This window comes from Takifugu rubripes, chromosome 8 (assembly GCF_901000725.2).
Source record: "Takifugu rubripes chromosome 8, fTakRub1.2, whole genome shotgun sequence".
Classification (NCBI taxonomy): domain Eukaryota; kingdom Metazoa; phylum Chordata; class Actinopteri; order Tetraodontiformes; family Tetraodontidae; genus Takifugu; species Takifugu rubripes.
The window spans coordinates 556,969-582,673 of NC_042292.1; the positions used below are offsets into that span (position 1 = coordinate 556,969).

The 25,705-nt window shown below is 37.8% G+C and overlaps 1 protein-coding gene across 3 annotated transcripts; it reads right to left on the minus strand.

Moving 5' to 3' along the window:
- Positions 1 to 1,839: 1,839 nt before the first annotated feature.
- On the minus strand, positions 1,840 to 25,185 carry septin12 (septin 12). 3 transcript variants are annotated; one of them, XM_011605999.2, is made up of 11 exons: positions 24,980 to 25,185; positions 16,466 to 17,962; positions 10,706 to 11,098; positions 8,366 to 8,494; positions 6,619 to 6,700; positions 6,283 to 6,420; positions 5,946 to 6,063; positions 5,715 to 5,810; positions 5,126 to 5,222; positions 4,824 to 4,875; positions 1,840 to 4,554 (listed from the first exon to the last, which is right to left on the minus strand). In XM_011605999.2, the coding sequence occupies exons 1-11, from the start codon at positions 25,047 to 25,049 to the stop codon at positions 4,389 to 4,391; spliced, it is 2,838 nt and encodes a 945-aa protein (XP_011604301.2). In that variant the 5' UTR covers positions 25,050 to 25,185; the 3' UTR covers positions 1,840 to 4,388. The 3 variants fall into 3 exon arrangements, with proteins under 3 accessions (XP_011604301.2, XP_011604302.1, XP_029696369.1); XM_011606000.2 differs by lacking the exons at positions 16,466 to 17,962; positions 24,980 to 25,185 and adding an exon at positions 13,928 to 14,016; XM_029840509.1 differs by lacking the exons at positions 16,466 to 17,962; positions 24,980 to 25,185 and adding an exon at positions 12,788 to 13,074.
- Between the last annotated feature and the right edge of the window lie 520 nt (positions 25,186 to 25,705).

Here is a 25,705-nt window from a genome sequence, read left to right on the forward strand (position 1 = left end):
CCCAAGCCATAGAGCGCCTCCGGATCCTGAACGGAAAGATGAAAGATCACTCTGGAATTGACACCTCCATATGGGATAATTGGATGAACGTTTTTGGACAATACAAGATGTTGGTAACATCATTGTTAACCTCCTTAGCAATTTTTTCTGCAATATTGACACTGTGTGGTTGTTGTTGTATCCCCTGCATACGTTCTCTTGTTAATCGTTTAATCACTACAGCTATCTCACCAGTAACCACACAAATGGCCCAGCTCTATCCTCTGCTCGACAAGGATGGTGATGAGAAAGATGAGGAAGATGCTGAATACTACTGGCCAGATTTTTTCCCATACCCAATTGAATGTGATTTTGATTGCTAAAAACTAAAATTGAATGTGATTTTGATTGCTAAAAACTAAAATTGAATGTGATTTTAATTGCTAAAAACTAAAATTGAATGTGATTTTGATTGCTAAAAACTAAAATTGAATGTGATTTTAATTGCTAAAGTCTGACGATTGATTCCAATCTGCTAATGTTTTCAAACAGTAAAGAACCGGTTCTCGACATGAGTAGCGAAATTCTGATGCTTTATGAAGTAGTGTGCAGAAAATGCTTGTCAAAATGTATACTATGGATGTTCCTGCTCAGTTCGTGATAAAGAGGAGGGAATGTTAGGTTCAAACTGTTCATATACTTATTATCACTCCTGTGCAGAACCCTGTGACCTACTTTAGTTGATGTTCTATCACCTCGGGATAGCAGGGGACAACCTGAACATCCTGTGACAATCCATCCCTCATTTCCTTATATGTTCTTTTGTATATATCATGCTTTGTTTTATCATGTGACACTTATGCTTTATCATATGACGCTTACACTTACATTTATTGTAATCTTACATGTTTGTCTGCTAGTATAAAAATAAACCTCACCAGGGCCCACACTTGTAGCTCACACTGTAGACGTGTGGTTGCCCTTGCAGCAAGTAAACTGAAGCTTCCGTCTCATTCCTCTGATGGCAACAGCACGGGAAGAAAACTGATCACTTTCTCCCCAACACTTTCCAAACCATAAATAGCAAACCGCCTTCCAAAATGGATTGAATGTCTGCAGGCTGCTAATAGGATTATTGATCACAGCTTGGATTATTCTTTAGACTAATTTAATGCTTGCATGGAAGGTACATGTTTAAAAAGATCTATATGTTCTATTTACTGTAGCACTTAGTAAAGAAGGGGAGGAAAGTGTTAAATGACCTCAGTGTTACTGTACCTGCCAAGGGCACTGAAATTTCTGTCAACAGTCATTTAGTACCATCTCTTCAGCTAAAATGGAGAAGCTGGTAAGTTTAGTTCTCATTGCTGTGGGATCTCATCCACTTTTCTTAATTCAATGATGGAAAAAAAGAATGGACACTGATATAAAATGGAATGAAGGAAAATTATGTTTAAAAATACTCATATAGGCCTTCAACACAAAGTGTCTGGCACAAAAAGCTAACTCAAGACTATTGCAAGATTTATCAATACATTTAACATAAATAATGTAAAAGACAGGGAGAGAGTGAGTAAGAGTAAATGTAATATGTAATGCAATAAACCTTTGTTGTATCTGTCATGGTGTGAGACACCTTGTTACAAAAAATCCTGCTGTCCGAGTGAATTCACACTTTAAGAGATTCACAGATTTAAAGATTTTTGAGTGCTACAATATAAGTACGATTGATTCACAGCCATTTTCTTCAGCATGAAGTGAATCGTGTGATCTTCTACTTTATAGTCTTTGAAGCCTTTTGACATTATTGTGCTCACTGATGTATTATAAATGTGGTTCTTAGCAAATACTTCACAGGTGACTGGAAGAGTTACGCATTTTATTGCAAATGAACAGGCTTTGCATACGTCTCATTAGGAAAAAACAGACAATCCAATGCAATATGTAAACTGTTTCGAGTATAAGACACAAAAGCAGGAAGCTGGCACCGAAAGCACATGTGACCACGCCACGGAAAATATCTAGCATGAAAACGTGGCATTGATGTCAACGTTTGTGTTTTCACAAGAATTTAAACACAGAGGTCAAATGAACCAAGACTTTGACATGTCTTTACTCAGTTTCATTTGGACTTAAAAATAAAAAGCAACAAGACAAAAAAAATGGCAAACACAAGTTGTTTTGCCTCATTGTTTCCAGTCCAACACACTTAATTGTCACCCTGATGATTTAGAAAACATTTGTTCATTTCAATATTTGATCATTTGTTTATGTCAAAGCTGATTTTACTTTGCCTTTTGCTTAATATCCAACCCTCAACAGATGAACAGACATGGCACAGTAATAAATCTGAACTGAATTCCATTTAAGCAAAGTAAACGTTTCAGTTGTTTTAGTCTCTTTTATATCTGCATGACTGATGAGGAATTATCCTGTATCATTTGTGCATCTGTACATGTTTTTATGTCAGATGAAATAGTACCACAACATCACCAAATCTCAAAATGGGACCATAATAACCTATAGCGCGTCACCACCCACAGACATAGTGGTGATAAGTAATAAAAGGTTTTAAGGAAATATGATGACACTATGCAAGAGAAACCAAATATTGAAGTTGAAAGTGGATAAAAATACTAGGACTCACTCATTTGATATGTTGTGCTGACACCAACCATTGGCAGATTTCATCAATAGTCATGAAAATCCTGCTTAGGAGACTAAAACAAGTCTTTATTTTCAGATCTCTTAGGTGTTTCATAAATGTTTCCACCTCTTTGTATTAATTTATTATAAATCAGTTTGGTTGGGTTTCAGCTGTCCAGAGATTTAGATTTTGTATACGTGTTCAGTCAGATGTATGTCTAGCACTTCTGTGTAAGCAAACTCCAGAGTCCAGGATGCTCTGATTTTTCTGTCCTCTTTGGTCTCCAAAGCCTTCTGTGGCGGAGCTGAGTTCTAGTTGGACACTGAGAGTCAAGTTCAGATGTAGCAACTGGAAACTGAAAACTGGAGAAAGAAAAAAACACTTTCCATAAAATGACTATTGCTCCCAAACAGTAACTGTAAAATTCTGGGATTAAAACTCATTTCAGGCACATTGTGACTGCTTTATCTGAAATCTATTGTGGATTTAAATAAAAGGAAATGATTAAAATCTGTGTTGATATACCATTGAGAACCATAAATGTATCCATTTTTATTGTTCTTATATGTATTGATAGCCAGTTAATCTGTCTGAAATATAAATATGCAATAATAAATGATTAAATACTGTGAGCATGTAACAACAATCATCAAACTCATTGATCATATAGGTTGTTTTGCTCACCACAACTGGACTCATTTTCTTTTTTAAATCTAGATGTGTGATTGATATCTGACTAAAATGAGTAGATTTATTAGATCTCTGTGATAAATAGAATTGATTATTGATTGTGTAATAATTGTAAAGTTTTTTATTTTAAGTTTCTTGAAAGATTTCTCTCTATTCTTTAAAAACTATATTTAGAACAATTACTTTTTCTGTTGATTTGGCACCAATAAATGAATCCCCTTAAAGGATATTTTCAGCTTTGTTCGTTCTAATATGAACACTTCCATCCTGTGTTTAAGTAATAACAGGCGGTATTTTATAAAGCAATTTGAAATATGACATTACTTCATAAATTGAGACCATAACAGTCCAAAATAACAATTATAAAAAGTGTGACAGTTAAAAATACTCACTACATTTCACTGTGTGGCGATATGAATTTTCCACCTGCTCTGCTTATTTTTTCTTTGGCGTTTTGGTCATGACACCTCAATATAAACTTTAAAAACATCAGCCTTAAAATAGGGTTCTTATGTCTCGTGTGTCAGTTGACATCAGGCATTGAAAATGCGGCCGGAGATTAGGTGGTAATAAAATGTCAATAAACTGCGCTAGCAGCAAATGCGATGACACGCAAACAAGAGAAACTGCAAGAAGATGTGACTTTAAAAAAATGAATTTAAATCCTGAGCTGAAGATTTTTGTACACATCAACAAAGAGGACTTATTCTTAAATGGATTTCTTCAACAAAAATCAAAGGTAGAAGACACTATGGGGACAAAAATGACACTAGATTGTCAAGTTTAATCAATCATACAGAATCCTGCAGAGTTCTCTCTTCAATTATAATCAGCTGTTGCTTCACACATCCGATACCAACAGATTCCACGGGTGAAAAGATAAAAAGGATGGTTTCTGTAGCTGTAGAAAGCAAGACAGACACTTGCAATGATTCTACCTGTCGCACCAACTGAAGTCTTCAGCATTACATAACTGAAACAGCTTCTGTCATGTATATACTATATTTCCATTGCAACTGTGTGTGCGTGTGTGTATGTGTGTGTGTTGGTGAAGGAAGGCAGTCTGTGGACATCAGAGGTGGCTCTCATTCCCTGATCTTCCTGCAGTTCTGTGGTCCCGCAGCCAGGTGGACAGACCCGCTTCAGTGAAGTTCACATTGCTCTCATTGAGTCGCTGCATGCGATACGTCTCATAATGGATGTTGTGTGTGACATCTTTCAGGTCCTGAAGATGCGATCTGCAGGAAGCACAAAGACGGTTCCCTTTTATTCCGACAATCCACTAATCAAGCGCTGCATGGCGGTTCAGCTTCAGGAATCTGTTACACATTTCCAAGGAGTTAACTAGGTATATAAAACAGCCAGTTTTTATTCTGAGAGTGTGGTTGTGCTTTCAGAATATGAAGGCAAGTTAAATTACTCAGGTAATTAACTAATCACGGTAACATCTGGTTGCACATAACTGATGAATATTATTCCAACAGTATTTGATTACATTCAAACTCACCTTATTACCAGATCTCTCAGGTAGGCAAACTCACAATGTTCCACATTTTCAACTGAAAAAAAAGAAAATTCACAACAACATTAATAGAAAATGAAACATAAAAAAGCTGAAAAAACATATTTTTACACAGTAGAGCAGCATGATGTACACCTGCTTCTAAACCTTTACATAGGGATATTTTATCAGTTGATTTCAATAAATAATAAAGTCCATGGGATACATTTTAGTACACCAGTTTAGGCTTTTTTTGGTATAAATCCAGTCACACGTTCTGCAGATATATAGTAAAAACGATGGTTTACCCTCGATGATCCCCCACTTTGTCTTGCGGCCCAGCACCTTATTCCCATTCACCTGGTGCTCCTTGTCTGTTCCCACCACGGCAAAGGGAATATTTTCCTGGAGACACAAAGAGTTTCAAAAAGGATTATTAGAAGATATTAGAAGATATCAGGGTGTTACTATAAAAGTATTGCATGTAGAATGTAGATTTGACTGATAATGTGGTGAAATTTTAATTTTCAATTTTAAAAGAGCCATCGCTTTTCTATTTGAAGTAGATTAACTCTTAAAATTATTATGTTATTCCAGAATAAAACATGTGCATGATTAATTTGATCAAATATTTAACACAAGTGAGGTTAAATCTTAAAGGTTATTTGCCAGCGGAACAAACTTAGTTAAAATCGACCACTCTGAGCAACATATTTGCCCAAAAAATTAAACAATTAATAATTATTGGGAATTAATTGTGATAATCTACATGAATCCCTGCATCCCCCTGTGAATTTTTCTAACAAAGAAAAATTCAATAATTTGACAGCATGATTTTTTACCACATTCCAGTACATAAAGAAAGCCTTTAATATAAAATAATGAAATAGTTGTTACCCTTATTCGGTCATTGATGATGCGTTCCTGGGGATCCTCATCATATTCTTTTTGAGGGTAAACAGAAATCCCATTGGATGCTAAATCTTGTCTTATCTGTCAGAGTCAAAGAGCATCGTTCAGAACAGGCTTTATCTGAGCTGAAGCGGTATGTGGATGTGGCACTGTGAATACGAACAAGAGTGATGCGCAGTCTGAGCATTAGTCGTTAGGATTTTAAACGGTCCTCACCCTCTCTTTGAACTCCTGTCTTTCCTCAATGGTAAGTGTGTCGGCCTTGGCAATGACAGGGACAATGCTCACTATTCTCCCCAGCCTCTTCATAAATTCAATGTCAATGGAACGTAACCTGAAAAAATATTGGTAAAATCAGTCTTAATCCTTCTGTATATAAATATGGTATACGCTTTTTTCCTCTCTCCGAGTCTTTTCTTCTTTCTCCAAGAAAGAAGAGTTTATAGGAACACACTTGCTTTGTTGATCAGGCAAATGTTTGCAAAATCCACCCAGTATGACAGCAAACATACATGGTCGGTTTGTTAATTATACCAGTCACGTAATTACTAACCTGTGTCCAGTAGCAGGGAGAAAATAGATGCAGCAGTGGACTCGGTTGTCCGGTATTCTCCTCTTGCGGTTAACATTCAGCTCCTCTCTCAGGTATTTCTCATACTGCTCATTTACATATTTGATTATGGGCTCCCAGCTGGAGGAAAGAGCAGCAGAAGATGGTAAGTGAGCATTCTTATCATGTCCTGATTTAATTCTTAAAATGTATAATAAATCTGCACACTGGTCGGGTTTTAGTGGCTGAAATTAAGCATTTGTTCATGCTAATTCTCAAGTCTTCTGTTTCTCCACTAATCAGCCCATTTTGTTGCCTCTACTGTATTTGAACACTCACCAGTTATCATTGTTGATCTGGTCTCCAAAGCCAGGTGTGTCGATCACTGTTAGCTTCATCTTCACCCCCTTTTCTTCAATCACTAAATGGTGAGGTTAGAGCAGATGTAGGTTCACGTACTCAGGTTTAAACTGATTAATCCAAGAGACAAATGTTATGGATGTCTACACTGGAGAGCAGCAGTTTATAGTAAATACAGATGCAGACAGTAATAATTAACTTAAAGATAAACCTAACTGTGTGACTGTTTAAAGACCCCCACTTTGCCATAGCTCAGTAAGTACACAGGAATCACTTCTGTGTGGAAGCATGAATGCACTATCACCATCTTAATTTCTGAATTTAGTGAAAACCAAGGTGCAGAACATATAAACAGAAATTAATCACAAACACAAACTCTTTAATTACAAAATCTGAATTTGAAAATATGAAGTTAAATGTCTGGGTTAAGGTTTTGGATTGGCTTAGGTTTAAATTTTGACCAGATAGGATAAGACATCATTTACATAATTTATTTAAAAAGCCCCTAACCCTAACTAAGTGCCTAACCCTATCTCTAATCTAAACCCAATTCTAAGATACAAAGCCTTACTTTGCCAGTGAAATATATGTTCTGGTGCCCATGTAAATGGTACCCACACAAACTTTTCAACACTCCAGATAAAAAGTGGAGACCATAACAAGCTACATAAACATCTGGCTCTGCACTATTAAATTTCAATAGTTCGCAGGGTGAAATGTAACAGTAAAAATGTAATGCAGTTCATGCATGACCTATAGCCCAGCAACAGGCAAAAAGACTAAATATGGCAGTCATTCAGTTTCTAAGGTATTTTCCACATCCTTTTTATGAATAATACTGACAGGATGAGATATATTATATACGAGGACACAGGCTTGCCATCTACAAAAAGCCTGCTTGTTACCTATTGAAGCATCTTTTTAAATCAAAGCTAACTTTGCCTTGAAACAAACAAACAAATAAATAAATAAATAAATAAATAAATAGCATATAAATTCTTATTGGTATGGGAAAGTAAGGGCTGTACATTAAGCTCAGTTGGTAATAAAAGATATGACCATTTAGATTGATTTATAAATATGGCCTAACAAATAGCTCAGGGTCTCTGCCTGCACCTTGGGAAAACCTCTGATGAACACCCTGGGACAGACACCGAGGGGTTGCAGAACTTTGTGTGTGTAACCACCACTCATCTGTGTGACGGGTTTGCTGGCTCCAGCATGCATTTCAGTAAAACAACTTTATAGCAGGATTTTTTACAGAAGCTTTTATTGAAATTCAACCCTTTAAATGTACAAAACTTTTGCCCGAAGAGAGCAGGTGTCTGTAAGGTCATAAATTTCTGAACGAAGAAGCTGCCATCCTCAACCAACTATATATAACCAACATTCTAGAAACCTAATTAAAGTCATTTGTGTGTATTTTTTGAGGTTTTCCTTTCACAAAAAGTCAGGCTTAGACACCAAAAATAAAATAAGTTATATTAAAATGGGAACTTTTCGTTCCCGTTACACAATTAAACGGCAAAAGTTCCACGTGGACAGTAGTTCTAAAAAAGTACATGTAAAGTTGATCTCAATATCATTATTGACAGTTATGGACAACCACGACGCTGCATCATAATTACATTTAACTTGATTATCGCCATCCCATAGCAGCATATGCATGTCAGTTATCCTAAACCTGCAGTGTGTCCATTCAGTGTGTTTGTGCGTGGGGACCAACCGTGGCTGATTTTCTGCAGTTTTACTGTTTTGGAGATCTTAGCTTCGTACTCAGGTGAGCAAGATTTCCGGCTGACTTTGGACTTGAACAGAGTGTTTACCAGAGTGGACTTTCCCAGCCCACTTTGACCTGGAAATATAAAAAACAAGTCTTAGTAATTACACAAACTATTTACATATTTTTAATTTTATTCTTGCTAACCAAAAACAAACGTGCACTGTTAAAAAGTTTTTAAAAAATTAGTCACATAGGAAAAACAGGTGAATATATTGTTGTATCTAATCAGATATAAATGACTGCACTTCAGAGGCAAATAAAAGTAAAATAAAATGTGCAAATGTCCTTGATACTAAATCAGTGGTGCTAACTTCAGCTCTATTGTTTAATCACTAAAAAATATGTACAGTATGATCTATCAAACAACTGCGAGATGACTTCCGCACCAAATAACTAAGCAAAACTTCTCCTTTTCATTCACATGGCTGGAGAAGTGACTGTTTGTTTAGTGAGTGAAAGATCACACAACCGTAAAACATAAGGCCACTTCCTTTTTCAAAAGAGTACTTCCACTTTCAATTATTTAAAAAAAGATTTGTAATTACTGGAGCTATCCAACCTCAAAATGAAAGCAACTATGCAGTATTTTACACTGTTTGAACTTTTGTCAGGTGGCCATCATTGACAATGACAAAATTTAAAATTTCTTGTTTAGTTTTAATGTCCTCCCCCTCCACATCTTCTCTCTTTCTTTCTGTATCTTTCTACGGGTACTGCTGGCCCCATCTTTTCCTCACTGACCTATTGATCTCTTAGTTTTAGTTCACAATCCTCTGTAAAATGACTGCATATGCACGTACAGTATGATGTACATGTATATTCTTCCCTGCCAGATCTCCCCTTCTCCTCTTTCTTTACCCAGCTGATCTGAGCCTGGCCCTGCTCAAGGTTTTCTTGCTTATAAAAGGGAGTTTTCCTTGCTGCTGTGGTCTTGTTTGGGGGCCAGACTCTTAGTTTTTGTAAAGTGCCTGGAGACAGTCTTGATTGTAACTGATGCTTTGTAAATAAAGTTGTATTTTATTAATTGCCAATGTTTGCTCTCAATGTTAAAAATCGTGTTAAGCTATAGTATACGCTACATTTCCTAATTATCTTCCCATAGAAAACTGTACATTTTTATGCCCTTTTTCTAAGAATTAACTTAAAGTGGCAAGTGGAATGCAGACATCCAGTGTAAGGTGAAAATGGGCATGGCATCTGAGTACACATCCCTCCAATCAACAGGAAAATTTAGCACCCATCCAGAAACAAATCAGCTTCAGGTCAATTATTTATGCAACCAAAGTCAAAATATGCAGTTGATGCTACTAATCTGCCAGAATAAAATAAATTCTAAACTGAATACCTAAAACCAATACTGCTTTTTCAAGCTTTGGGTGCTGTTCAATGTGAAAAAGCTGAAAAGAGTTTTTAAAGGTTAAAGGTTAGCTGCAGGTTTTAGGAGTTGAAAACAGATCTCTTGAACTTTCAACCAATATCTCCTCTGAAACTTCTAATGTTCAACTTTTATTTTAAAGCCTTTCTATTTTTTATTGCAGTGCACACCGGATACTGCTCATTCTACCTTATTATGTGTTGTACAGATACAATGGGACCTCTACTTACGAATGTCTCTGCATGCGAAATTTCCAGGTTACGAAACGTCTCAACGGGAAAATATATTCTCGTTACAAAAGAAATTTCAGGATACGAAAGGCAAACATACGCTACCGCTGCTACTCGTAGCTCGCGGAGTTTAGCGAACGCAGACATGCTTGTAGCTGCTCGGCCATTGGCTATCGCCTAGCATTTTCCTGTAATCCCACTGGCTAGGAGGGACGTTAATTTGTACAAGTTTGTGTGTAACCCAGCGTCTTCTTCGGGATTTATTGTGGGTGTTCGTATGTTTGTCCATTAGATGGCGGTGTTACCACAAGCGTTAACGTTCGTTGCTAGTAATGACGGCTAATGTAAGATTAGCCTGTAATAAAGTTCATTTTGTTCCTGGAGAAGCATTGCACTAAATTCCTACATTTATTGTGCGGTAATCTAATTTTAACATGTATTTGTTACATGTTTTGATGCATTTTTATGATTTATTTAAAAAAATTATGTCCAAATTTTTGGGGGCTTCGAATGGATTAGGGCATTTACATGGAAAACACGCCTCTACTTACGTAATTTTCAGGTTACGAACCAACTTCCTTAACCAATTAATTTCGTAAGTAGAAGTCCCACTGTACCTTTAAAGTGGGAAGATTTCATCAGCTCTATCATAGTTCCAAATGTTTGTAGATCACTTACCAACAACTATGATATTGAAGTCAAAGCCGACCTTCATGGTTTTGTTTCTCATCTGGTCCAATACTGCTTCGATACCCACATATCCAAACAGGTCAGAGCCATGAATGTAGTTCAGCTGTCGGCCTGGCTCAGAGTGGCAAAACTCTATCTTCAACTCTGCCTCAAGCTGCACCTCCTTCTGTAGCTCTCCTTCATCCATTCCTTTCTCTGTCCCCCTCTCCTCCTTTTCTGTGTCCAGTCCTTCTTTTACCATCACGGAATCCTGGGTGTTCATGTTAGCTGGCTGCTCCTGAGTCATCCCATCGCCCTCTTGTACTTGTCCCATGATGCATTTGTCCTTTTGTGTATCCTCCATCGGAATGGTTGGACCAGCCTCTGGTTTTCCACAAGTCTCTGTAGATTTATCAAGTGTAATCTTAGTGAATTGGAACATAAACATAACATGAACAAATATTTAGAAATGCAGATTTGAATATGGGGGATTTGCTAGATGATACTTTTATCACATTGGAAAAAGGTCAAGCAAAAATTGAACAACCAAAATGTATCTTTTATACTACAAAAGTTACAGCCATGGCAAAAGTAGTTAACACAATATTACGGTACTCCATCTCAACTTCAATGCTGTGTATGGTGATTTAGAGCATGAACCCCCACGGTGTAATGTCTCTGGCAGGTTGTCGGGTGTCATCCAATCCTCTTATTGAACAGACAGACACACTCCCTAAAACATGTGCTAGTTAGTGTTAGCCCACATAATTTAATCAGCTAAAAATATCCAACCTTAGAACCACTGGAACGGAACTAAGCTTGGTGGGTCAAGACAGGGAAGAGGCACAGTTACAATCAGGTTTGACATTTAAACTGAAAGTGTATTAACCATGTATTGTGTGTATTAACCATGTGTATATATATACACACACACACACATGCACACACACACACACACACACACATATATATATATATACTGTATATTAAATAAAAAAACAAAACATTTGACAAAAAAGTGCTAAAATGTTTATATCCAGTGCATATCCGTTCATTTGCTTTATCGCTTCATTACAATAAACTCTCAGTTTTATAACATTTCATGTCATACATTAAATTATAAGAATATCTTTACATTATGACAGGTTACTTGTATTTTTGTGTTTACTCCAATAAAGATAAGCCTGTGCCATGACTGCTTTGTAAACATGTATTTTCCATAATTATTTATGGTGCGACCTACATTGTTGTTCTGATGTTTGACCAGTTTAGGTGGCTTGACTGGTTTTAGTACACCATATCATAATTAGGCATAGTATACTGGACCCTGGCACTGTTCAAAACTAGGGGCTTTGCATGGGATGGCCCACAGTCTAGCCACACATGAGGGAAACTACACAAGCACTGTTCCTAATAATGTTTCTGGAAAATAGAAGTCTTGAAAATGTATTATTTAATGACATTTCTATCACAAAGTTGGAGATATTATTCTCAGGAAAGTGGCTGACTATAAACTAATTATAAAGATTGTTCAAACACTGCTTCTCAATCGTCAGACAATAAGCAAAACAAAAACAATAAATATATTGCATGCAAAATCAAAACAACAATAATAGACACATTAGTTATGAATCATTTTCGTTCATGACAACTTTATCATTTCTGTTGGTGAGAATGAGAGTTGTTAAGAACTTACTCACACTTTAATTAAAATGTCGTCTAGATATTGTCACAATTACTGTTTAAATACAGTTTAACGCCATAATGGCCAAATGGTTTAAGGTTTGTTCTCTTGTTTAGTGTGAATATGCAGATTTACTAATTGATCAAGACAAACAAAAAAATTTTTACATAACTGGTTAGCTGCAGAATCCTAACATTTAATTCATCCGTGCTGGTGCACATGGTCGATCAAAGCAATGCTGCTCCCTCAATAATGGGATTAATTCAATAGTTAGGCAAAAAAAAAAAAAAACCGGAGCGGCCTTATCCTGACCGTGAGAAGGGGCTATTTCTCTTGTCCTATTTATTGTTAGCCCCTAAAACTGACCACAACAATGACCAAATGCAGCAGATCCAAAGTAATCCTACCTTCTTGTAGAGTGTTCCTGTTTGGAAGCAAAGTACTCCTGAATATTCCAGGATGGATAAAATTCTGTTTTAGATTAACGCAGCTATCGGCCCTCTCTTTCTCGTTCCCTCAACCTAGTAGTCCCGTCTCCACATTTACTCTGATGTCACAGGCAGTGAGAGTGGTGAAGAAAGGGTGAGGGACAAAAAAGAAAAGCAGGGAGGGGGTATTGGTGGGTAAAAGTAGCCCCAGCATCCATTCACATGCAAATCAGGCAAAGAGCTTCGACTAATCCTTGAGAAGACAAGAGCTATTCCTCCCCTTTTCTCCCCACTGCCCCTCTTCTTTCGCGTGGCTGTCCAGGCATTCAGTCAGGGGATTTAACAGAAGTTAGTAGGAAGCTCTAAGAATAGGGGAAAAAACTAAAAAAACAGTAAAAAATGGAACACAAGAACACCTTGATCCGACAAAAATGAGAGCGTATATTAAACATAACGATTATATGAAGCATAACGCACATAGATGAAAAAGCCCCAAGCAGACTGCTTTAAACATGCTGCGAAATGATTCAGACGGTATCTGAGGTCTGATACTGCCACTTAACACCTCTTAAGCTTAAGACGTTTGGATTTAGGACTGTGACAGGATTTGTGGAGCATAGTAGTGGGAACTGACAAATGCCTTCAATAACATTATCAACAAATTTACCTTATCGTTTATATAATTAAAGCGTGTATAAGTAAAATCAATGCATAAATCAGATAAAGAAAAAAAGGGAAATAGTAATAATTCATTTGAATTTCTTCTGCAGCTTATTTTGACATCACAGCTGAAAATCTAGTAGTAACAGGACCAAGTAACACATCTGTTTCCTTTTCTATTTGAACCTTAATAAGAAACCTAGAATATAGACTCTGAATAACATAAGCTGTAAAAGGCACAAATGTTTGTTGCATTATTGTTATTATTATCAACACTTGCTTTTGCTAATGTGTCATTGCTGCTCCGATCTGATCACAAACATGACAATGAAACATGGAACACAGATTCCTTTTTTTAAATGGACAAACAACATATAGTTGTACATGATAGCTTGTTTATGATCAAATAAAAGCTGGTCAAACAAGACTACAACTGGGAAGGAGAGAGGCGTTCTTTACCTGGTGTGGTGATGCAGCAGTGAGAAACAATGATAAGAGGACAGGATGTCATGTCACTTTGTGTGTGTGTGCGTGCGCGCATGTGATGCCTTTCCTGTTGGCAATGTTGTTTCCTGGTTAGATATTATACCACTCATGTTTTAGTGACAATAGAGTGCAAATATGCACGTACTATAGTGCTTTGAGTGCTGTTTCAGGCAGGTTTTTTCAATTCGAAACAACAAAAAATGGATGAAAATTAAAATAAAGAACATTTAAAACAGAAAAGATATTTTCACACCTACCCAAATAACCAGCTCTAAACCTTATTAAAACTAGAATTATAAATCTCACAGTAAAATGAAATTTAATGTGGCTCTGTCCACTTGAGCTTATTCATTCGTTGTAGGGTTAGGGTTAGGGGTTAGGGTTAGGGTTAGGTTTAGGGGTTAGGGTTAGGGTTAGGGTTAGTTCTTCACTCCTCCCAAAAATGACAAAACAGGCTCTTTAGGTCATATATGCGCAAGTGTTGCTGCAAAGTTTAACATATCAAACAATGTGATGCGTTATTGTGATGGTAAAATGAACCACCTAACCTCACTTTTCACATGAAAAGTGGAACTCCATCAGCTTTGTTGCGCAACAGATCAAGCCAGAATATTGCAAGTCCTTAAATCTGTCTGCCTTTTATCCATTTTATATTGGAATGCTACTTCAGTGTTGTGGTATAATTTCATCTTCTAACCAACTACTCAGCAACTGCACCTCCACATGACACTGAAATAAACACAAAACCTAGTTTTAATGAGCTACATTGACTGTGGTTTTAAAAGGTGATTTAAGAATTACAGTAAATTAAAACAGAGCTCAGATAATCAGAGATTGCCTATGACAGGGAGTCATTTGAATTTCTTTCATCTGAATTTCTTCCAGCAGTATTTTACAAACTTTCTCTATTTTGTCTTTTTCTTTTTACAAAGGCTGCACGACCACCTAGTGGTCATACGAGGTATTTCACCAAAGATGTTTCAAATGATCAAAATTAATTTATAGGAAACCGTTAAGCCTTTTTCTTGAAATATGCTGCTGAAAACTGCAAATTTCTTAATTGTGAGAGCATTAAATGTTAATCTTATTTTATGACTCCTAAAAATACTACCAAATCTGCAGCTCTGTGGTGGGATTGGATGTAAAAAGGAATATTTGAACTCCTTTTTAACCTTTTTGGAATTTGCTCCATACATGCATCAATCCCATTCGTAACCATAAACATGGATAGGTTAAAAAAGAATTTAGCAGTAGATCTATTACCCGCTTTCTAATGTCTGACTACCTATGACAAATAGCTTTCAGGGTGTACTCAAAACAGCTGTCTTCCATTGACCTCACAGCCACACTAGAATGGCTTTTCCTGGTGTCTGCACAGATGGAATTTGCTTATAACAAGCCCCTAGAATGAACTCTATATGTAACAGTGTTTATATTTTAATTAAGACTCTCTCCTGTCATGACAAAAATATTTCAGCGAGACCAGCTGTGGTTACACACAGCTGTAAAGCAAACTGTTATTGGATTACCAGGATGTTACCAGGATTATTCTTAATCTTATTTTTTCTAGTTCTGTTACCTAAATGACAAAATATTACCATATTTCAAGCTCAGGGCAAAACTCTAAAATACCTTATATAACCAGCATATGCTATGATCTCCTACCAAGATGGTGCAGCTTGAGTGACACATGCCATACTACAGATCTTAAATGCCCCAAATGTCTCAGAAGTTGATGTGCCGCTTATTGTGTATTTACAATGGCTTCACAGTACTCATCACTGTTTAGCTGGCAAAAGTAACAGCCCAGCTATTCTTATCTGTGCCAGAAAACACATTTCAGGCCCTTGGCCCAAACATCTGGACAGGGTGGTTGTGAGCTGATTAGGAAGGATAACTTGCAAAAAACTAAAAGCAACAAATGGCAGTGCAAGTCTACATGTGGAGAACACAAGTAATTATTCTTCTATAATCAGTCAAAAAAATATTCTGCACTAGCTCGATGTTTGGCTACAGTTGCATATTTATTCCTGCCCTTCTGGGACAGCATCCAATTAAGTGGTCATGAGAACATGCTGCTTCTTCTTACACAGACTGAAGGGCCTGGGGAGAATATCAGGTATAGCCCAGTAGCTATGCTATTTCTTTCTCTTCTGGCTTGTGAACTATTGATTCATTCAAGGACTACCAACCCTGATGATGATCCAATTGTGGATAACTTGGGAATTAAAAAAATGCATCAAGATGAAACTGTGGACTGCCAATGTAAATGTCAGCAGCAGGATCATCAAAATGAAAAATAAAATATGGCCAGAACTGTTAGGAAGTAAGGTATTTCACCTGCAGCAACCTTAGGACCACTGGGACTTCAGCCTTAAAGGCAACTTCTTCTTAAAAACAACTTTCTGTAGTGCCTGTGTGTTAGCTCTAACATGTTATGAGCATGCTTTGTGTCATTTTGGGTGTTAAGTGTTGGTTATAAATCAAAATGGACTGTAAAAAACAACATACCTTTCTGTTTTTTCACTTCCTGCTTCCACCTGGGCTTGGTATCGGATGGAGACGACAACCCAGCATCGCTCTGCATTAGCTTGTGTTGTATCCCAGCCTGGATGATGTCAGGGGTGGCATGCTGAGAAAAGGAAGCAATCCTCTGCAAGATTGAACCAACACTATCGCTGGCCTCGCTTTCGACATCCCCCAAAGAAAGATTAGATTTATCGCCTTGAAGACTGTAAGACCCAGACTGATTCGAGACTGAAGGAACCCCTTTGAACCCTAAAGAAATCTTTGTTTGGGGCCCTTGTTCTGTAGAAAGTGGTGAGCATGCTGGGGGTCCTTTGATGGTATATTGTGATGGTGTCAGAGAGCATGGGAAAACAGACAAGTAGGAATGCTGGAAAGACGTGTCAGAAGAACTCTCCAGACTGCTGAGGGAGGCCGAGGAGCTGACAGAGGTGGATGGCGGGTTGGGATGATAAAGATGGTCTACACTGCTCATTGGATGAGGTTTGGGTTGATGGGGGCTCATGGACTGTCCTTGAACTTTAATCGGCGAGGTGCTGTTTACCAAGCTATCCAAGTCGAGGGGGAATTTATTGAGACGTGGTATCTCTTTAACTTTTAGATGAGAAACTTTAAGCATCTGGGTAACTTTTTGCTGGTGGTGATTTCTGGTGCCACAATAGCCCTCCTCCCCATAGGCAGTGGCATTAATATGACGTCCATTCCAATTGGCATTGTTGTGTCTAATATTGGGAGACATCTGGTCCCCACCTCTACCCCTGTGCATATTTGCCAACCCTCCTTCTTCATCAGGAATTTGAAGGTCTAAACTGGTTATGGAGCAATGGTTGATGCCTGAAGGTTGTGAAACACCCAGTCTGATCCCTGAGTCCTGGTCCTTCTCAGAGTGGGAAACATTGCCAAAGGAGGAGAACGTCTTTGGTTGAAGTTTATTTTCAAAGTTTTCATTTTTCTCTGGAGGCAGCTGTGGGAACTGTGGAAGATGGTGCTCTTCTTCTGGGAAAATTCTAGGAAACAAGCCTGGTTTAGAAGGACTAAGACAACCCCCAACACTTCCAGAGTATTCAAGGCTGGATGTTGAGCTGTGCAGACTATCATTGCCATTTCCAGGCCAAGTCAGCAGGCCATTTGGATTTAATCTACTCTGGAAAGAGGAGGCTCTGATGACTGAGGAACCATTGTTGTGAATGGCCGGTTTGATCATAGTTGCTCGGTTAAAGGATAAACTGCTGCTCAGATTACGAGGTTTCAGTATCGGGCTGGGATTGGAGCTGATGTGGCGGGCGGCAGAAACCAAGCTGTTGTTGTTGTTATTAAACGCTAATGAAGGTGGCATACCACTTTTGTCTCTGCTTTCAATGGGATTGTTGTGGTTGACGAACGAATGGGAGGGTGAGGGAGACACTGGTGCAGAAAGAGAGGAAGGAGGGGAGAATGGTGGTACATCGTCGGCATCTTCAATGTCAAAGGATCTCTTCAGGGCTGTAAACAGAAGATACAAATGATTTTCAGTTCTCAGTCTTACCACAAAATCCTATTCACAAGTTGTACCAACTGTAAAATATATGAGCTATTTTGATTTTAGAGATGCTGTGAGCATTGGCTGAAAAATCATGACTTTTTCTAACAGTCCCTATGATAATAATGTCATGCAAAAGTGTCAAGGTTTAAGAATAATCATTAATCAAACAACCAACTCTCACATCACTCTCGGAAGTTATTTTAGTGTGGCTGACAGCTTCTCCAACCTTCAGGCAGCTTAGAGAGGGCCATGTTACTGTTGACTTCAGGGAGTTCACTGAGGCAGGTGTGAACTTGCCCTTCATACTAAAGATAAGGAGTTCTGCTATCAGGTAATTGCTGGCAGAGAGTCAAATACTCAGGAAATAATTACGGTGGCAGTGGTGGACTACACCTCCGGTGGTGGTGGTGGGAGGGTTTCAACCACCCATGTTCATGTGCGAAATCTCTCTTTTTAAACAATGCCTCCTCAATCTGATAAAGATTCTCTTCATCTATTATATATCTTTATCTCTGGGCTTTGCTGGGTTTGAAGAAAATAGTCCTGGAAACATCAGCATAGAAACTTTAATTAGAAAATAAATCAAATATTAGCTGGTAGAGACAAAGGCATCACATCTCTCTGTTCTCTACGCAGCTTTTCTAACCAGAGTTGTTCATATTTTACCATTCCCACACATAAAGAAAAAGGAAGACAACTATAGTTGATGAGAACAATGCAGAACAGAAAAATATGAATGGCGCTAAAACATGGGAACATTTATGCCAAATAGTTACACAGTGAAAAGAATCAGCCATTTGGGGAGTGGCTTTAGTGTGGCCCCAAATTTCCCCCAGGGTTATTTTTATCTTTGTTATCAATGTTTCTGATGTTTTTCCATTCCAGTCAATGAGAATAAAGTGTGTTCTTTTAAAAATGCCATTTGCCTTTGTTATATTAGATCTATTGACTTTGTAGGATATACCTCCTTCTGTTAAATGTAGGATATACCTCCTTCTTACAAACTTTAGCTTCTAAAATGATCCTCCTACTATTATATAGTTCGTAGTTTATAAAGGCCAAATCACAAAGTTGGTACCTTAGTAAAATTTCTTGAAAACTTGTAAAATTCAACAGATGTCCAAGACCTTTTTAAAAAAAAAAAAAAAATGGAGTTAAAATAAGTTGAAAACATCCATCCATCCTGAACAGAGAATTTAAGGATTTTTCTCACCATCCCTAACAAAAATTAGAGTTAGAGTTAACTGTTTGGAACCAGTAAGAACGAAGATGACGGGAGGCTGTCAGATGGACACACCAGAGGAGTTTCTGAGTCTGGGCATGTCCACAACCAAACCCCCCTCATCTACACATTCCATCCAGGAAGAATTGTCTGACAGACCAGTGAGTGTGTGCAGTGACACATGTGAAGACACACAGTGTCGCACAAACACACAAATGTGCAAATATGTAAAAAAAAAAACCCTTCCACTTACTAAACGCACATCTGGAAAACACATTCCAAGCAGCCGTTTGTGCTGGTGTAATGCTGAAAATAACAGTTCACGAAGACTCATAAATACACTCCCTCACACACGTACAAACACACATTTGAACTCCTATCTTTGTGGGGACTTATAGAACCACTTGCCCTCCCCTTACCATCACAACCATATAGCTTTTTTTCTTCGTTTTTTGTCTTAGCAAGCTGTGAGGCAAGCAGCCTTGCCCTCTGAACACCTTTTTTGTATCAGATGGATTTTTCTTTGTCAGGATGAGTCTGTTGAACTCATCTTGTATCATGATTGTAGTAAAAATGTATTTTAAAAATGGTTGGACCTGAAACCCACAAATGAATAGACAATCACAGCAAAACAAAAGCAAAAAAGAAACAGAAGAAGCAATGACTTTAACGACTAAAACAATTAACGACAAAGAAACTAAGAAAAAGTAGAAAAGAAGAAAGCAAAAAGAAAAAATATAGGTGGACAGATCAATAAGACCTCGGTACCAGACAAGTGGGACTTGAGTGGGACTTGGCTGGACTCTAGTCAGACTTAAGTTGCCAAATTGAGAACATGTGTGTTGCTTAACCAAGAGCTAATTAAAACTTGATTTTGCTAATCATGAATTACGATGATAAATATTCCAGCCACCATATTCAGCTCAAACACGACCACTACTGCAACCAGTACACACTTCTTTAAAAAATTTAAGGCAATCCTTGCTTTACTTGTTGAATGCATATTCATCCGTAGCTGGATAGTAATGGCGACACCACCACTTCGACTGAGAGACAGAATTCTGTCAAATTGGATTTTTGCAAATGTAATGCACTGTAAAGTTTACAGTGTAAACTACTTTCTTCCTCTGTTCACGCAGAAAAGGCTAGTCGCTTCTATTTGTAACTCTATTACTTATTGATTGCATGAGCATGACTCGTGCTCTGTGTGGGAGGATACATGCATTCAGTGGCACACATGCATACATACAAGTTCTCCTTATGCTGTTTATATGTTTCTCTGAGGCCTCTTTGAAGGACTAATGGACATAGAAATCATACTTGTTAAAGTTAACGTTTTTATGCAATGTTGGTTTCAGTGACATATTGAAATATCTGTTGCCTCAAAAAGTTCAACTCTTTATGATATGGTGGTGTTCCATCTTATTATAAATCTATGACTTGATGTACTTGTCTAAAGTTATGACGTGACTCGACTTGACTTGCAAAAATGACTCGAGACTTGCTTGAGACTTGAAGGTTAAGGCTTGAGACATACTTGAGATTTACACATGTATGACTTACTCCCACCTCAAATTGTTGTATATCCATTTAAAAAAAACACTTATTTAGTACTGTTGGCTCTTGTATTGTCACATAATAAAAGACAGAAATCAAGATTGATTTCACAGTAAAAGACAAAATCCAGACACTTACAAAATCTATACAACAAAACTACACCAAACTGCAACACACAAAAATAACTTTTTAAGTAATACTAATATTCAGAACACACACCAGCCATTAACAAACAAGAGAAAAAACAATCAAAAAACTGTGCCACAGCCAATCTGGCAGATGAAAATATAGGTAGACATAGCAAAAGGCTGCCATTATGCACCCCCCCTTGCTAATCTACCCACAAAGTACATGCCACCCACCCTTGTGTGTGTGGTGACAGAAAGGTGGAAGAAGCAGCTTCCTGACTGTCTTGAACCCTAACCCTCCACCTAAGCATATCCCAGAACTAAATACCTAACCCCAACCCTTACACTAACATTCATCTAACCCAGTTCTAACCTTAACCTTAAAGGTGTTAACTTTTAAAAAAGCCCTTTGAAGTTGTGAGTATCAGGCAAAATGTCCTCTTTCCAAAAATGTTCATTCATGCAAGTATTAAATTACAGAGTATAACAAAAATATTAACTTTTAGAAACTTAGTACACTGCCTTGAGACATTAAATTATATTTTAGCCATGACATGTGGAAATGTGCTTCTAATCTGACACTACCCTTTCCTGTATTGGGTGGGGTCTGTCCTGGGTAATATAATTGTAGACACATTCATTATTCATGGTCTGACCAAAACATATCCATGATTAAGAACTTTCTATTGAACTTTAGTATTTACTATTATTTATTATAACATTATTGATCATTTAATCACTGGGTTTAGATGGACTTAAAGATATTTCCTACAATGTGTGCATATGCTTGGTAAATATTAACCCTTGAGAGAGGCATTAACGCCATCACCGTCTTATTCAGACATGTTAGAATGTTAGCTCCAAAATCTCTGCGCAAGACAGACAGGGAGAAAGAAACCAAACCATCCTTGCTGTATCTTTGCCTTAATATATAAATACAGAAATGTAATACAGAAGTTCTATCAATTTCCCAACCTCATATCTCTTAATAGCTCATTAGAACTGCTTTTGTGCATTTTAGGGTCTGGCAGATCCAGACATGTCTAATGACCAGTCAGGCATCACTCATGGCAATCTTATAAGCCATTATGGAAGAATGGTTTGGCAGCAAGCCACAAGGAGCGCTCTGTGTGGTGCATGTATGTAAGACAGCATGAGAGAGGGTCACAGAAACTATTTCTAACATTAGAACAAGTGTGCATGCAACATACCAGAGCATATGGGTCCTTATTAGAAAAAAATACATTTTACTTTGTAGTCATGTCCAAACCTATCCTGCTTTTAAACTGATGGGCTCCAACACATTAACATAAGGTTGGAATGTATTTTAAATATGTGATATAATACCCCTCGTCAAGAGCAAAATCAACAAACCCAGCACCTCTATGTGAATGCACGTATGTGGTCACTGGGTTGGTAAGTCATGGGACCCTCTTTGACCTTTGCACCATGGATCATGCCCCACTGAAGAGCAGTACCAGGATGTGACAGGATTTGGAGAGGCAGGTCTTAGCCCGTCTAACTTTTTTATTCTGGACTGGATTTCAATGACTTTATTGGCCTATAAACAACTTTGTGCTTGATTCACACAGGTGACATTTTGTTCATCATATTTTCTTTTTTCTTGACCGCTATTTTGGCAGGGAGGGTGCTGGATGAGTTGTCAGCTCATGGCAATGCCCTATGCGAGCATTCGGGGGGTTAGTACCTTACTCGTGGGTACCTTGGTAGTGTTCTGGACATGTCCTCACACCTTTCCTGCTACCAGCACACCTTCCAAATCTTAACCATACCCAGGACTTGAACCATGAACCCTCCACTTGTAGCCCAATCCCCCTACGAAATAAGTCCCCAGTGCTTGCATTTTACTGCAATCCACATATGCGAGGGAAAAAAGGAAGGCTGCACAGTGAATCCTGATGAAGGTCACGCCTTTAGTCTTGTTGCTGTGTACCATTTCCTAATTAATCTGTTTGGAATAAAAATGGCATACAGCAGACTACCACAGAATTTATAAAGAGGGATGAAATGTCTCTTGCTGACTGTATTTTAGCTTAACCAGCTACACAATGTCAAAGCTTTTACTAATGATAGCTAAGACAACTATAGTTAAATAATGTAGTCATGCATAAGCAGTAAGGCTTATGTAACAAATAATCAAATGTCAAGTTATTTGATTTTTTTAAATGTAAATAAATAAATAAGCTGTTTTTTTTTAAAAGGAAATAGTTGACTGGAACAGCTAAAACCCTACATGATGATATATTATAACAGTTATTGTTTACACAATAGCTCTTAAAGAAAACAAAATATCACTTATGTTTCCATTGAGTGAATGTAAACTCTGATTAACCTGCACTGTTTTCCTATCTGCAAAAAGCAAAACAAACCACAGGGCCACAGCCTTCGGTGCAGACAGTGGATCAGGGAAATGCCTCAAACTACAATTATTTAGTATACTGGTACAAAAAATCAGTGATGCACTACAAGTCTGTCCTTTGCTGTTTTCTGTGAATTCAATAAATTAAAACCGAAGCAGAGACAAAAGGTGGGTCTTTCACAGCGCATTCCACACCCATCTGCCTCGCAATCAGCAACAATCTCTCCCCTGTCTTCTAATCAGATTCAGATCTGATGATCTGCCACTGGAGCTTCAAACTGCTGCAGGAGCAGATTATGATCAGAAGAGTTTACTGCCTTCCATGGAGGATGATTTTAGAAAAGAAGGGTATTCACAGTTCAAACTAGCCTGCACCTTTTTCAGACCAATATTTCTTGGTGTTTGTGGGCTTTTGTCTTTCATAAGAGGTCTACCCAAATCCCATCAACATCACCAGCAGTATCCTGTAATCAATAATACTAAAGCAAGTGATGACAGAGGCTGCAGGAAGCCTGCTCCATAACAGCAGAATCACATTCATCATGTTCTAAAGGCTTAATCATGTGATACACAGATCCTATGTCATGTAAATTATTTTCTAGTGTGTTTTTAGCCTGTAAGATTACACCCCGCTTTTAAGTGCTTCACTTAGCCTTTTAGACAGCCTGTATTTTGTTCCCTGAATGCATGAATACAGTGAATAGTTTAAGGAATCTTCCTGTATCAGTGTCATATTTTTCCAACTTTGACAAAATCATCAAGTCCATACTTTAATGAATTGCAAGCATGGATAATTAATATTTTTTGTGAATGTGCATGTGATGCTAAATACAAAAGACTTCTTTAAAGACTGATGGTCTTTATATTTTGTTCACAAAGATTAACTTGCTAACTTTTGAAGAGTTCTTTGGCTCCAGGGTATATACTTGTCCAAATTATCACTTTTTTTCATGTAACATTTCATCTTTAGTTCTCAAAATTATGCAGGAGGCAAAGAACCTAATGTAAACAAAGATGCATCCTATTGTATTCAAAGTATGCATATTCTGTCATGAAATAATTAAATGTCCTTTGGCTCTGCAAAAAACTGTATGTGATAAATAAACAATAAATAAATAACAATATGGGTTAAAACAGATAATACTTAAGTAAAGAACAAAGACCTAAAAATGTATACAGTACATATGCGGTCCATATACAATAACAATGGCACAGCCCCAGGTTACAAAGGGCTAAACATTCCTACTCTAAAAGATACTATTGTCTATTGTATCTTCTCTTCCTGCCTCTCTCTCACTCACTGGACGGGAGCTTTTAAGATTTTACTGACCATTTAGTGTAAAAATCTCAGATGAAAAGAATGCAATAGTTGGACATGGAATATGAAGCTTCTGGTATGAAAATCGTTAACAAGTTTCTAAGGATTTCTTACATGCCACAATTTCAAATCAATCATTTTTGTCATGCTGATATACCCTAGTGCCCACCATTAGGTTTAAAATGCTTTTCTACAAATGGCAAACCCCCAAATTGGAAAATAATGAGTTATTATGCAGGATATATAATGAAAATTGTCGCTAGGATTGTCTAGTCTTCAAAGGTCAAATCCCCTGCGGCCATAATCTCATTGAGGTTTTATTGGCAACAAAAGGGGGCGCCGTAAATTTGCTGAATATTGCAGTCTACATACCTTCAAAATCTGATAAAATCCCTTCGAGGTGCTCATTGACGGAGATCTCCGACATCGTGTATGAGTGCATAAGTTCCGAGACAGCAGAGAAAAAGAACTCTCCTTAAACTAGGCTGCAGAAAAACTCAGCAGGTCTGCGGTTCTCTTAGGCGGAGAGCCGCTGGAGTCAACTACCCGCTTTGCGTTGTCACTAGCCCCCTAGTTCCCACTAGTCCAGCCCCTTTGTACACCCCCAACCCCCCCGAATGCCTGCAACTACACAAGACCCGAGGGGCAAGGAGTCGGGGAGAAACGGGCGGTGGGCGGAGCTACGGAACACCTGGAAAAATGCCCCTCAGTCAAATTTCTCCTTTCTTCGTGATTTCTATCCACCCACCCTCAAGTTTTTTGAGTGACTTACCCAGTAACATCCTATTGTACTTGAAGTTTTTTTGGGGGGGGGTGGGGGGTGTTTGTTTTATGTCTCTGCAATTGTCTTAAGATCAAATGGCTACAGTGAGGTTATCTGATCCCATGGTCCTACTATAGTCTAATGCTTTGTGGATGTGTTCGTGAACCTATCACCTCATAGAGACAAGGCTTGGAGTGCTTTGTGTTGACGTGGTTAGGGCGCCCCCTGCATCCAGCTCTAAAGAGTATCTTCAACAGAAAAGGCTCCTAGCAGAGCTATATATATTTTTTGATGAGAACCTCGATTCAACATATTTGGAAGTTAAAAGATACCCT